Raw genomic sequence first — 15973 nt, forward strand, 5'->3', positions numbered from 1 at the left:
TGAGCGCATGAACGGTCAATGAGTTCAAGGAGTGGTATGATAGTGTGTTTTCTAGGAAGGACCTTCCACGATATAATCTTTTGACTCCATGGAGGCTTGAATCATAATCATAATAATGATAATACAATAATATTGTTTGCAATAATAAGAATATCATCAGCAAATCTAAAGTTATTTAATTTAACTCCATTAATATTGACTCCTTTATTGGACCATCTAAATTACACATAATATGTGAAGAGGTTGGGTGAAATGGTGTCTGCTTGCCTTATTCCTAGATTTTTTCTTCACTTATTTTATTAAGAATGATATTTAATATAATTCTTGGATTATATTGATGGAGATTCATCAGCAAATCTAAAGTTATTTAATTTAATTCCATTAATATTGACTCCTTTTTTGGACCATCTAAATTACACATAATATGTGGAGAGTTTGGGTGAAATGGTGTCTGCTTGCCTCCTTATTCCTTGATTTTTTCTTCACTTATTTTATTAAGAATGATATTTAATATAATTCTTGGATTATATTGATGGAGATGATTAAGTGCCTCCGTAGCGCAATTGGAAGAACGACGGTATAATAAACTTAGTTTAATCCTTTATCCAAGTGTATGCAAACAAAGTTTGCACCTGAAAGTATCTTCAGGACTGGAGTAAACTGGTACAACACTGGGCAACTCCTTGCAAAGGTGGAGCAAGCTACCAACACTCCTATCTCAGTATCTCCCATAATGCAAAAAACATCTCCTTGCAGATATGTATAATGTTATGCATTAAGGGAATGGCCACTACCAAGACTAGTTTTGACCTTTATTGAGGTCTCTTCAGTGGGAGCCAGGCCCAAGGGGAGATAACAAGGCAGAAGCATTAGCAAGGTCATCTCCTCCTATAGGAGCTGCCAAACGGTGTGCCACCTTTTTATTAAATTACTCTGGATTTAGCGAAAGATGTTAAAAGTTTATTTTTCACTTGGTTAGACTATAATAAATTTAGTTTAATCCTTTATCCAAGTGTATGCAAACAAAATTTGTGCCTGAAAGTATCTTCAGGACTGGGGTAAAGTGGTACAACACCAGGCAACTCCTTGCAAAGGTGGAGCAAGCTACCAACACTCCTATCTCAGTATCTCCCATAATGCAAAACACGTCTCCTTGCGGATATGTATAATGTTGTGCATTAAGGGAAGGGCCACTACCCAGACTAGTTTCGACCTTTATTGAGGTCTCTTCAGTAGGTCGAAACTCGTCTGGGTCTAAATTTATTATAAAGTCTAACCAAGTGAAAAATAAACTTTTAAGAACGATGGTACATTGCGCCCTTCAATTGAAATTGGCTTATGTTCGATTCTCGTTGCGACGGGAGGAATTTTTATCTGAATGATTTCAATTGAAAGTGAGTTAGCCGATCTCATATGGAGGTAGCAGGGTTTTTTTCTCCCAGAAACTTGGGTTTTTCATCCCATATACAGACAAATTGGCCCTTCAGAACACATGCAATTTACAGACAAAAAATACTAGTTGTGGAGGTGGGCGGTAGATGGAATTGATGGAGATGATTCGTAGTAGAGGTTCGGCGTAGTGGTTGAGACAGTTGTAGGTGTCCTCCCACGATGAGTCTTCAGACTCCTTGGAGGTGTCAGGAATAATAATAATAATAATGATAATGTAGGCTACATCACATCCATGTATTTTATTATGTTAATAAATTGTTTTTCAGTGCCATAATCTCTAAGAACTTCTATTATTGATGATGTTTTTATGCAGTCACAAGCTTTCTTTCATAATGTGAAAATGAAGGTTGTATTCATTACATTTTTCAATAAGCAGGCTTATTGAAAATTGTGTGTACTAGGGCAATATGCGGAATGAAAAACCTGAGTTTCTGGGAGAAAAAAACTCTGTTACCTCTGTATTAGATCTGCTAATACCTTCAAATGAAAGAACACACATAAAGATTACTCTCGTCATAGTGAGAATCCAATCCAGGTCTTTTTAAAGTGATGAATTTTTTGTAAATATTTTCCCTTTTAATTTATGTAGTATACTGGTCCATGTAATTTTGATCCACCTCCAGTTTTAATATTTTGACTTTTATTTAAAAAAAAAATTTGTGAGAAAGTTTTCTGCTCTTTTTTGCATTACATTTTCAGTTTAAACATTGTTTAAAAATGTAAACACAATGGAATTTTTTGTTTGTTTGTTTTTGTTTCTCAAGTAATAGTTTTCACTTTTTATATTATATTACAGGGAAATTATAAACCGCAAGTTCCTATCCTGCATTTTACAAAGGCAAATCCACCATTCATCATATGTGTGAAACTTGTGAGTGAATTTACTTATTATTATTTTTTTTTAAATAACGAAACCTGTGGTGAGATCATAATTAAAAGAAACACACATATTAACCACAGTGAAAATTGTTTAATTGTAAATATTTCATCCTAAATATCTTAGGGCATCATCAGTACAGTAGTTTAAACAATAATAGGAATAACATACAGTTAAGGCGCATGATTACAATAGAATCTCATTAAACGTGTGTGACGTGTTACAGAAGTAAAAAAAAAAAAACTAATAATAATTATTTTACACAATTTTGTATGACAATTTCTCATACTTGAGGAATAGTAAGAACGTCATTGCGGTTTAAATTTGGTCTGTGTAGTAGGGCTTCAGAACTTTCTTTATATAAACATTCATGTTTATATAAAGATCTATGTAAAAGTTTAGACTTTTCCCAATGGATCCTATGGCTTGGATTTTCAATTCCGTGTTGAGAGAGGCCAGATTTCTGCGGTTTAAAATGACGAATGTGGTCTTGATGTTCCGAGATGCGTTTCTGAACAGACCTACCTGTCTGTCCGAAGTAATACAATTTGCATGATCATGGAATCTCATAAACGCCAGGCAACATCAAAGGTGAGAGTTTGTCCTTAGGAGAAGGTAACAAGATGTAAATTTGGTTGATAAGTTTGTAAGTAGTGGCAAAATTGTATTTCCACATAATTTTAGATAAACGTTTGGAGATGCCTTTGACGTAAGGTATGGGAATCCTATGGACTTCTTCTTGTCTGGTTTGATGTGTGGGAAAGAGACTGATGATTTTTTGAGCTGTTTTAGGATGGCTGTATTTTTGATTACTTCTAATTCTTGGTTTAGAGATTCTTCAGAGGAGCAGAATTTGTGTGATGTGGAAACTAGTGATTTAATAATGCCAGATTTCTGAGATGGATGATGAGTGGAAGAATTGTGAATGTAGCGACCTGAGAATGTATGCTTGCGAAAGACAGACGTGGAGATGGAACCGTCTTCTTTTCTTTGAATGTTTAAATCCGAAAATGAGATAACCTGTGGAGATTCTTTTTCAAACGTAAAGTTGATGTGATGATGAAGAAGGTTAATTTTATCTTGAAACAGTTGTAATTCCTGTTCGGGATGATCCCAGACTGCAAATACATCGTCAACATATCTTAACCAAATTTTTGGTTTGGGTTCAAAAGTGAATATTTTTTCCTCAAGGTGTTCTAGAAACAAGTTTGCTAGGTTTGGTGATAAAGGAGATCCCATTGCTGTTCCTTCTTCTTGCTTGTAAATTTGACCTTTCCAGGTGAAGTAACCTGATGCAATAACAAACTTGAACAATTCAACTATATCAGACGGAAATTTTTGAGTTAGTAATTCTATTGTTTCTTTATGGGGTATGTTCATGGAGAGGGAGACAGTGTCGAAGCTGATTAACAAGTCAGTTTTTGACAGTTGAATGTCTTTCATTTTTGTGTAAAACTCTGTAGAATTTTTGATTGAAGAGACTGAGTGGCCTATGTGAGGACGGAGAAGGTTAGATCAGAATCTTGATAACTTGTAAGTTGGACTGCTGATACAGTCTACGACGGGTCTGAGTGGAACATTAGTTTTGTGTAGCTTAGGTAAGCCATAAATTCTAGGAGGTCTTGCATGGTATGTCTTAAGTTTTTTGATTGTTTCTTCATCTAAGGAGGAAGTTTCATTATTAGCTTATTTAATTTTCTGAGTTGACATTTCGTAGGATCATAATCCAATTTGGCGTAAGTATCACATTCTCAATGAAGTAAATTTATATCTTCGGAAAAGGGCCTTGACAGAGAAAGAAACTGGCTATGAACATTTTGTGATTGTGAAAACAAAGTGTTTAGTCTAGTCTTAAGTGTAAGTTTATTTAAAAAGGCCTTGGATCCAATTAATTTTGTAGTTAGTTATGTAATATTGTTTGAAGTGTATATATATTGTTTTTGTTTTATTAAATTTGTTTATTTTGTAATTGGTCTTGAGTCAGTAATTATTTGGATTCTGAAAGAGTTAAGATCATTGCACCAAATGGAGTGAACCCTTGTGCATATAAAAATATTTAGGTACACTCGGAATTAAAAAAAAATTGTTAGAAACAGAGATCATCTCTATGGTAGGATTAATATTAAGATAATATCTATGAATATCCTTTCTATATATAAAAATCCACCAATTATTAACAGTGGGGTGTTGCTACAGACCCAGGAGCACAGAGGATGGGGACCAGGAGATGTTTAGACAGTTAAGTTTGGCAAGTGCAAGAAGAATGATTGTTATGGGAGATTTTAACTACAGTAGTATAAATTGGAGAGAGGAAGATGCATGTAGCAATAGGGGGAATGGAATTTCTAGAATCTTGAGGGATAAATGTCTTAGGCAACATGTAACAGAGGGAACAAGAGGTTCAAGAGTTTTGGATTTGGTTATAGCATCAGAAGAGTTGATAATAACTGAGATGACATCTCCCCCACCAGTTGGAGAGAGTGACCATATGGTTTTGACTTGGAAAATGAATAGACATGCAGGAATATCAAAGAGATGGGAACTTATGTGGAATTATAAAGCAGGTGATTATAATAGTCTTAGACGTCAACTTCGAGAAGTTTCATGAAGGGGGAATTGGAAGGCCAGGATATCATTAGTGCATGGGAAATTGTGAAAGAATATTTGTTAGCAGCAATGGTAAGTTGTATACCACGAGTGAAGAAGAGGACACAATTTGGAGTAAAGTGGATGACAAACAATATTAAACAGGAATTGCATGCGAAAAAGAGGCTATGGAAAAGATATAAGGTGACAGGTGAAGAGAAGATGCATGAAGAGTATAAGACACAGGCCAGAAGAGTGACTAGTGTGGCAAGGAAAGTGAAACTGGAATATGAGAGGAGATTGGCCCTAAGATCCAAAGAAAATCCTAGGGAATTTTTTAGCTATGTGGCCAGTAGGAGGAGAAATGACTGTGGAAGAATGATATTGTGGGATAAAAATGGGAATAGAGTGACTGATGCAGAGGACATTGGAGAATTGTTCAATGAACACTTTATTGGAGTATTTCATCCTAGAAGAGTCAGTTTTAATGCTAGAGGGATAGGGCTGGTTCGAGGTTTAGAGGTACAGGAGGAGAGTGTGTTTCAGATACTGAGTACTCTGGATGTCAGTAAAGCTTTGGGACTGGATCGTATTTCACCACGAGTTTTGAGAGAATGTTCTAGGGAACTGACAGTGCCTTTGACCTGGCTTTTCAATGAAAGTCTGGCTGCTGGAAAGGTGCCCATGGAATGGAAGGAAGGTAAGATAGTGCCATTGCATAAAGGTGGTAACAGACTGGAAGTGTCTAATTATAGGCCAGTCTGTGTGTCATCAGTAGTTGTTAAGATCTTTGAGAAAGTAGTGAGGGACCGTATACAGCATTGGGCAGATGAGGGTAATGTTATCTGTGAGAGTCAACATGGATTTGTGAAAGGGTGCTCTTGTTTTAGCAATATGCTAGCCTTTTATAATAAAGTTACAAGAGCAGTAGATGAGAGAAAGGTATATATTGCCATTTTCTTGGATTTAGCGAAGGCATTTGACAGGGTGCCACATGATAAGCTGATATTTAAGTTGCAGCACATGGGTCTGGATGTCAGATTGGTCAACTGGATTCAGGATTGGCTGTCTAATAGTTATCAGAGACTTGTGTATGGTGGGGCAGTTTCAAGGAAGCAGAGGGTTACGAGTGGGGTCCTACTGGGCTCAGTACTGGGACCTATATTGCTTAACCTTTATATCAATGACATTGTCAGTGGATTGCAAGGGGATATTCAGTTGTTTGCAGATGATGCGAAGCTGGGAAGGATTATTAGTAATAGTGCAGATGCGGCAGCCCTGCAAGAGGATTTGAATAAGCTAGATAGATGGGCAAATGAATGGGGGTGTCGGTTTAATGCAGCAAAATGTAAGGTCTTGAGGTTTGGGACACTGCATACTCTATGGAAGGAGTTATACTCGAGGAAGTAGAGGGGGACAAGAGATCTAGGACGCTGACCTGTAGAGATAAAACAGTTATCATTCCGTTGTATAAGACCCTGATCAGACAACACTTGGACTATTGTTCTCAGATTTGGTCCCCAGGATTTGAAGGGGATAAATTAACTGTGGAAAGGGTACAAAGGCGGATATCAAAGATGGTTTCAGGACTGTACAATGATTGTTATGAGGATCGGCTGAGGGAATGTGGACTGCAGAGTTTGGTGGATAGAAAGAGGAGAGGTGATATGATTGAGACTTTTAAACTGTTGAGAGGTGGTTACAGGGTGGTTGACACTGGGAGTTCTCTTGCTTGGTTGAACATCGGGAAGGAGTGATGACAAGAGGCCATCCCTGGAAGTTATGAAAGGAATCTGTGAGCAAAAGGGTGCAGAGTGCTTTCTTTTCATGGAGGGTATTTGAACCATGGAATGCATTGCCTGATGGAGTGGTGAGAGCGAGAGCGGTCAATGAGTTTAAGGAGTGGCATGATAGACTTTGTGTTTCTTAGGAATGACCTCCCATGATGAGTCTTTTGATTCCATGGAGGCCTGAATAATAATAATAATAATTCTGCATTCCTATTTGATTTACTAGCTCTGACCCATATGCAACTTCAAAAACTGCAACCAGTTAATATTAATGAGACATGAAAAAGTTAATGAAAATATGAAGTCAACTAATAAGTCTACTTTTTTTTGGCACCTACTCATAGCATCTCCTGCTTTCACAAACAGTGCTCTTGGCAATCCTAGCAGGTGTTGCTGCAAATGCATACTCTCTTATAGACCAAAATCCTTGTTTTGATTCACATAGCAAGGATTCTGATTTCTCACTCCACTTTTCTTCTGAATAAAAGTGGAGTGAGAAATGTGGTGCAGGTGAAAACCTGGTGGGCATGTTGAACACATTGTAGGGAATCCCAAACATTCCCCAATACAGGGTGTAGCAGTAAAACACTGATGTAGTTAACACTAAATCTGGTGTTAACTGCATCAGTAGGCTTCCTAATCAGTATAATATCAAACTATAGGAGTAATGTGTGCTCCAGAATCTAGATATATAATGAGAATGGTGGGATCCAATATGTATTTTTCTCATTCTGCTGACACCTTCTAGTTAATCTCTCCAACCTTTGGATACAGACCATGATGGAAAGATCTAGAGGAAACTCTGGTTATCACTCTTGATATTTCAAAAGCATTTCATCTTGTCTAGTGCCAAGGACTCCTGAACACGCTGCCATCTTATGACCTCCCTCTGCACTCTATGATTGGAATGTCAACTTCCTTGCTAGTCGTAAATTGCATGTCATGGTGGATGTTCCCCTCTCATCAGTGTTGGAGTGCCCAGGGTTCTGTGCTCTCATCCACACTCTTCCTCCTTTCTCTGACTGCAAATCCTATTCACAGCTTTGCTGATGACACTGCTCTTCATTTTTCTTCCTCATTCATTAAATCCTGTAGTACTCTTAATGTTAGATGCCTCAAGATCTTCCATAACCAGTGACTTAAACACTGATCTCCTCAAATGGAGTGAAGACAGCTTAGTAAAATTTCAATGCCAAAAATACTCAATATTGCCTTATTACCCACAAGAAAAATTCTGCCTCTTACTTTTTGGTAATGATCTAGTTTCCTCTCAAGGTCATCTTTCTCTTTTGGATTGACTTTAATTTATCTTCTACAAATATATTAGTTACATAACCTCCTTAGCCTCTGAAAAGGTTAGTGTTCTTTTTCGTTCTAAACATTACTTCTCTTCCTCTGAACTCCTAACACTTTATAAATCTCAGATCTGACACCAGCCTTGGAGGACTGTTCCCACATTTGGGGGTAGAGAACCCAAAACCTTCTTAAGAATTCTTGATGATATTCAGAAGAGGCCAATTTGCTTAATAGATGACCCTTCCCTCACAGACTTCCTTCAGTCACTCATAGGGCTCTGTTTCAGTGCTGCACCTTTTTCTATAGGTACTTTTATGGACATTGCTCCTCCAAATTGGCTATTACCATTACTCTGCTTTTCTTCTAGCCATGTAAGGACTAAAGAAGCCACTGTTCAACACCCACCCACCCACACACACACACACACTGTCTAGCTCCAAACTCACTGAACTACCTTATCTTGGGCGTGGACAGCAGGGGGGAACCCTGCTGTCCACGCCTAACTGGCTATGGATCTTCCTGGATCTTAAGGATCTTCCTGACCAGCTAACTTGGCTATGGCTGAGGAAGATCCTTAAGCTCCTCATGTTGGTGACAGGAATCGAACCTAGGACACTCCTTCCCCAGGCATATGGTTGCGAAGTGCACAGCCACTAGGCTAACTGCACGGACACTTGAGGCATTAAAAAATGGAAAATCAAACTCACACAAGAAATTAATGAACTACTAACAACTTTAAATTTGAAAAAGAAGAACTGTACACTGCAATGGATAAATACCACCCATGTAAGTGTTGAAGGCAATGAAAGAGCAGACATACTAGCCAAAGAAGCAAGATACATACCTCAAAAATTACACCCACTATCACTAACTGATGCTAACTCTGTCGCCAAAATAAGATTGGTAAAATCAATTATCAAGAAGAAGAATGAAATCAGTGAAATTAATGAAAATAGAAAAGTAACCACAATCATCACCAGACTAAGGATGGAACATTTTAAAGGCATGAAAATTCAGCCAGATGGTAGTAGAAGCTATGAAACATGCAAGAACTGTCCAGGAGTTGAACTAACACATGTCCATATCTGTTCTTGTCCAGCAATTGCTGCTGCTCTACAGAAAATTGACAATGACCCTAGAGAAAAGCTCTACTCCATCAAAGTTCAACAGATTGCCAAAGCAGTTCTACAGATCCATGATCATATCTAGAAGCTCTTCAATGGACTCGACAACAACAACATCAAATAAATTACATTTAATTAAATTAATTAATTAAACTAAATTAAATTGAAGAAACTTCAGTTTGGCATAAATGGGATACTTAAATGGAGGATGTTATGGATCCATCCATATTTTATAGCTAAATATAGAATAAGCTTAAATCTTCTGAAAATTTATCAGAGAGCATATGGTAACATAATCTTCTCGCAAACACTCTAGTAAATTTTGAAACTTAGATAGCTATAAAATATGGATAGATTCATAATATACTATTAAAAAAAATGAGCTTCTCATCTATAGAGATATTAAAATCTATTATTCAAATTAAGTGGATATTGAATCCAGCATTATTTCAAAGTCGAATAGAGAAACTACAAGAGTTTAATGCCGAATATAGAAACTATAAACGTTTTGGTGGATCCAAGCGTAAGCAAACCTTTCATGATAGGGACAACTCATAGTAAAGGTGGAGTAAGCTCCGATCACTATCCTTAGTATTTCTCATAATGTAAAACACATCTCCTAGTAGATATGTATGATGTTATATATGGGGGGAGGTCACTACCCAGACTGGTTTCGACCTTTGTCGAGGTCTCGTCAGTGGGAGCCAAATTGAGATGTAAGTGTAAATACTCAGGTTATAGTGATGCAGAACTTATATGCTTTGCCATACCAGTTGCCAGAAAAGGTGTTACATCACAAAAGGCAACAAGAATTACTGAAATAAGAGAGCCAAAAGGCTTCACTTCGGATAGCATGAGAGATAGAGAAAAGGCCTCAGCTTTTTTATATCATCATATAGCCAAAGGCTATCAGTTATCCTTTTTCACCAATCTCATACAGATGAACAACCCAAAGACCAATGGAAACTAAAGTGCAAAGATGACTGATACCCAGGTGGTTATCCCCATCTGGGTTAATCGCCTTGAGTTGGCCTTCTCTGCCTGGGATTGCTCTCCAGTCATCCCTGCAATTGACTATAAGACCACATTGAATTAAGAGGATGGAACTATTTTTAAAAAAAAAACCTCTCATAGCAAAAATAGACAGAATTTTATCTCCCTCTGGTGAATATTGCATAATGTGGGTGGTCTATACCACTTATTCAAAAATTTGATATCTCCTAGAATACCTCCATTTGATGGTATTGACTGGAAAGCGGCCATATGCAATTCTCCAAGCAAGATCCCTCCTGTTAGGGTATCCTTGGAACTTCAACAAGTTATGAAACAAAGTATTGTTGTCACTACCCAACTGTGGAACTTCGTGACAAAAGAGATTAAAGATTTCTTTATACCAAATTTTACTTTTTTCTAATGGAAACCTTTAGTGAGATCTCATCAGTGGGAGCCAGACCCAGAAGAGATACCAAAGATGAAGTAATGCAGAAGTCATATTTCCATATACAAGTTGACAAAAGATGTCACACTTATTATTGAAATACTCTGGATTAGAGATAGATGTTGAAAGTATTTTTCACTTGTTTATTTATTAAATTATAGATGCCAAGGTATTATTTTGTGTTCTTGGTTAGTGGCCTTTCCCATAATGCATAGCATTATACTTCCACCATAAGAATAGGTGCTTTGCATTATGGGATACTAAGGCAATCGATGTGAAGTCATTAGCCTCTATATACAAGTAGCCCAGTTATGGAGTTACTTCACTTGCAAGCTTTGTTGGCTTACACTTGGATAAAGGATGAAACCAAAAATGTCATTTCTTGGCATCTTTAATTTATTACTATTATTACTATTATTACGGGCAACTCCAGGGAGTCATTAGACTCATCGAGGGAGGCCCCAAATCATATTCATCACAACTATCTGACATTCATACAGTATCTATCATACCTCGCCTTAAACTCATTCACTGTCACAGCATCCACTACAGACTCAGGGAGCGCATTCCACTCATTCACTACTCTAAAAGTAAAGAACCCAGCTCTAACACCTTTACTAACCACACTTTTGCCCAGTTTCCATGGATGTCCCCTAGTCCTCCCACAACCAGCCCTGTTCTCAAAAATATCTTCTGAATTAATTTTATAGAAACCCTTCAGTAATTTGAATGTCTCAATCATATCTCCCCTCCTCCGCCTATCAACCAATTTTTGCAACCCACAAATCCTCAACCTGTTCTCATACGGTTCATTCCACAGACTTCCTATCATCTTGGTCACTCGCCTCTGGATCCTCTCCACATCCTCCCCATCAAGAAGAAACCTAGGTGACCAAATCTGAGCACAGTAGTCTAGATGGGGTCTTATCAAGGCTCGATAGAGAGGAACAATAACCTGCTTGTCTCTGCTTGTCAACGTATTCTTCAGCAACCAAGTGATTTGATGAGCTGTTTTGGTCACTTTTGCAATGTGTCCCCTAAATTTCAATTCCCTATCCACCAACACTCCTAAATCTCGTGCCTCATCAATTTCCTGGAGCAGGGTTCCACCAATGCAGTAAACTGCCTCCAATCTTTTCACCCCAAAATGCATAACCTTACATTTTGCCACATTAAACTGACATCCATTCTCCTTAGCCCAGACCTCCAATCTATCCAAATCATCCTGCAAAATTTTGACGTCATCTGCATTCACTATTGCCCTACCCAACTTCGCATCATCCGCAAACAAATGAACTGTTCCTCTCAGATCATTTCCTATATCATTTATGAACAAATTAAACAGCATTGGTCCAAGAACAGATCCTTGTGGCACACCACTAGTCACAGGCCGTCTTGTGGACTCTACTCCCGAGTAAACCACTCTCTGATATCTCTTCGTCAACCACCGTCCTATCCATCTCACCAACCCTATGTCCATTCCCATATGCTGCAATTTACTGATTAGAATTCCATGTGGAATCCTGTCAAAGGCCTTGGCAAGGTCCAGTAGAATCACCGTAAACCCATTACCCTTATCCAGTTCAGCCGTCACTGTGTTATAATACGTGAGCAAGTTACTGAGGCATGACCTACCCTTCACAAAACCATGCTGTCCCCGATACAGTATCCCATTTTCTTCAATCCAATCTTGTATTTTCCTTTTGACTATTTTCTCTAAGACCTTTACAATGATTCCTGATATGCTAATCGGTCGGTAATTTACAACAGCAGTCTTGGAACCACCTTTATGCAGTGGAACTATTTTCCCCTCTTTCCACCCGCTCGGGACTAACCCAGTCCTGAGGCTCAAATTAAACAAAATGGTCAAGGGTACTGACAATTCTTTAGCTGCTTCTTGTACAACACGAGCTGGTATACCATCCAATCCCACAGATGTATTGACATTGAGGTTATGCAATAGACTACTCACCTCCACTTCATTAACCACAATTCCCGTATAATCTACTGGTTTATTCGTTTCTGCAATGTCACCACCTTGATGATATACTTTTGCAAAGTGCTCACTCAGTAACTCAACTATCTCAACTGATTCAGTTACCTCCCTACCATCGGCATTCTTTAAAATCAATCTGCCATGTACATTTTTCCTTTTACTTGCTACATATCTAAAAAACTGTTTAGGATTCTCTTTAGCCTGCATGGCCAATGTTCTTTCGTAATCCATTTTTGCTTTTCTTACCACACTCGTCACCCTTCTGGCCTGCGCTTTATACCGTTCATGTGCCTGCCGGTCACCCTTCTCCTTAAATTCCCTCCATAGTTGTTTCTTTTTTTGCAACTCAAGCTTAATGGTGTTATTCATCCATTTAACCCCTACTTGATTTATTATTCGGACTCTAGGTATACAGTCAGCCATTGCTTCATGCAAGCACTTCTTAACTACCTCCCATGCACTATCAACTTCTAGTCCTTGCAGTTTTACATGCCATGGCACTGAACCAATCAAACTCCTAAGCTTGTCATACTTTCCCGCCCGATAATTCCACATGTACCCTGTCTTAATTGAAAATTCTACACCTTTAGCCACCTCCCAAGTTAAGACCCTATGATCACTCTCACCGATTGGTGGCAATGTGGTCATATTTGTTACAGCCAAATCCTCAGATGTAATTACTAGGTCAAGCACTCTCTGACCCCTAGTATTTTCCATTACATGCTGTCGCAGATAGTTATCCCTTAATAACCGCATAAAATCCAGTTCCTTCCTCCCATGTGTCCTCTCCTCACTCCAATCAATGCGACCATAGTTGAAATCTCCCATAATAATCACCCTCCTTCCACCCATTTCTTCTATTTGCTTGTGCATACTGTCACCACCATCTTTTCCATCACCTGGTCTATAGCAGCACCCAATTGTATATTTAGTTCTGCTAGCCACAATCTCACACCAAATGGCCTCAAATGTGCTCTTTCCTCTATCCTGCAATTCAACTTCTATTCTCCTTGGCTGGAGCTCATCAGCTATCATCAACAATACTCCTCCCCCCATTTTATTCTCTCTGTCATTCCTGAACACACTATACCCATCACATTCAATCCCACTAGTTATATCATCTGCAGTCAGCCATGTTTCACTAATACCTATAACCTGTGGTCTGGAAGTGCCAACCATGGCCAAAAACTCTTCCTTCTTGTTCCTAATACTCCTAGTATTAGTGTACATGAATTTAAGACCCCCATTAGCCCCAACCCTACCTTGATGCCTTATATTAACTATCCCACTCTGATTTGTTGTCCTTATTTGCTCTAGCATATTATATTCATTCTTACATTCAACTGCCTCCATAAGGACTGTATCTCTACCCACCCCCCCTAACAAATCTAGTTTCCCTGAATTTGCACATCCACTACATTTAGCAACACCTTCTCAAGTCTTCTTACACCGTAACCATTCAAATGCAAGCTATCCACCTTATATAGATCCTTTCGCCCATCAAACTCACTCCACACATCCACAAATTCCACACCACTCGTCATACATAACCCACGCATAAAGTCATTTGCAATTATAGCCCTCCTTTTAAACATTTCACTGTCATACCGTGGCAAAAGACTAATCATTCTAACTCTCTCACTCTTTTCTTTTGCTACCTCAAACAATTCATTCAGGTCTTCTATCATTTCCATTTTATCTCCTTTCAAATCATTCGTACCTGCCACAACAATCATTTCTTTCACCCTTTCCTTTTGCTCTCTAATAGACGCAGTTACGTCCTTTATGGTCGCACCAGGTTGGTACGATTTTGTCAAATCCTCTACTAACACACCTCGTACTAACGAGTCTCCATACAGCACTCTATCCTTCATTTTGTTCATGTTCACATTCATACGTCTATTTTTCCTGTCATACCTTTTATTATTGGTTGGTTCATTCAGTCTACTTTTGTTCATGCACTCTAGCTGCTGTTTTGCTCTTTCTATCGCACTATTCAACAACGCGATCTCACTCAATGTATCTATCTCATCTTTTTTGTTCTCTGAGAAACCATTTATACTATCATTCACACTTTCTACATTCACACTCTCACAATTTTCATGTACAACTTTGCCGTTTCTTGTCATATCCCTATTTCCTTCATTTTGAAGGTTGACAAAAATATCACACTCACGATCCAAAATACGCTTCAATTCCGCATTCTCCCTACATTTTCTACACACATTCAATTCTTTATCATCATCTAACCACACTCCGACCGCACTCCGCAAAGCGTACATTTTACAGCTAGTACACTGACTCATTTCTTTTATGCTACCATTCTTTGATAACGATGGCGAACCTTCATTAGTGACCGCCATTTTCCTACGCACAGGTGCCATATTTATCCGTAACGTGTTTTGTCAAATTAAACGTTATAACACACCAAAAATAGACGCACTAAAATACGCAAGACAAATAAAACAAAACTACACAATATTAAGTAATTTGTATCGATAACTGAAAATGATACTTATCTTATCTGGAGCTTGCACGAACACTACTCATTACGAATTCATCTAGCGGCGACTTCCGACATAGATTATGTTATAAAACACTTTAGTACACTAACCACGTTAATAAAGCTCTAATAATATACCAAAATTAAACACTTAAGTCCATTAAATTGAATCCAAAACACCAATAAATCAGCAAAAAACACAAATCTCTCAGGAGCTCTCCGATAGCACGACCGTTCACCAGCTAGCCTCGACACCAGTATAATATTATAGTATAACCACATGGCTATAATATAATCATATGGAAAAAAAAAAACTTTCAACATCTGTCTCTAATCCAAAGTATTTTAATATGACTTCTGCATTACTTAAACTTTGGTATCACTTCTGGGTCTGGCTCCCACTGATGTGCTTTTGTGCTGAAGTGGTTGCTTTCCCTGAGATATGAGCAACTATGCTCAGTGGCAGAGTGAGCCTGTTGCTGAGTGGAACTACTGCAGAGTTAAATGATCCTTTGGGTCACTTGTTGAGTAATCTGAGGGATCACATGAGTTTTTGGAGAGGTATTCCTGCATGTAAACATATCCCAATAAAGGTCAAAACCAGTCTGGGTAGTGGCCTTCCCATAATACATAGCATTATACTTGTCCATAAGGATATGTGCACTGCATTATGGAATAATAAGGCAATTGATGTGAAGTTACTTCATGGAGAAACTTTTTTTGCTTAAACTTAGATAAAGTATGAAACAAGAATATAATTTCTTGGCATCTTTAATTTATAGTATAACCAAGTGAAAAACCTGTCAATCAACAATATTCTTGACCAAAACTGTACTTGTTTTAAGACTAATTTTAATACTTCATAATATAAGCAACTTTTAAGACTGTATAATATAGACTAAAATAAAAAC

The 15973-nt window shown here is 38.0% G+C and overlaps 1 protein-coding gene across 8 annotated transcripts in view; it reads left to right on the plus strand.

Annotated features, from left to right (window-relative positions):
- Positions 1-15973, plus strand: part of LOC150099845 (queuosine-tRNA galactosyltransferase-like) — a 529602-nt gene that overhangs the window by 495477 nt on the left and 18152 nt on the right. For all 8 annotated transcript variants that reach the window (XM_090403530.1, XM_090403531.1, XM_090403535.1 and 5 more), the window contains one exon: positions 2249-2323. In XM_090403530.1, the coding sequence (XP_090259656.1) occupies positions 2249-2323 (75 nt within the window). The remainder of the gene's footprint in view (positions 1-2248; positions 2324-15973) is intronic.

This window comes from Typopeltis vanoorti, chromosome 14, assembly GCF_054136105.1.
Source record: "Typopeltis vanoorti isolate ZY-2024b chromosome 14, IOZ_Tvanoo_1.0, whole genome shotgun sequence".
Lineage (NCBI taxonomy): Eukaryota > Metazoa > Arthropoda > Arachnida > Uropygi > Thelyphonidae > Typopeltis > Typopeltis vanoorti.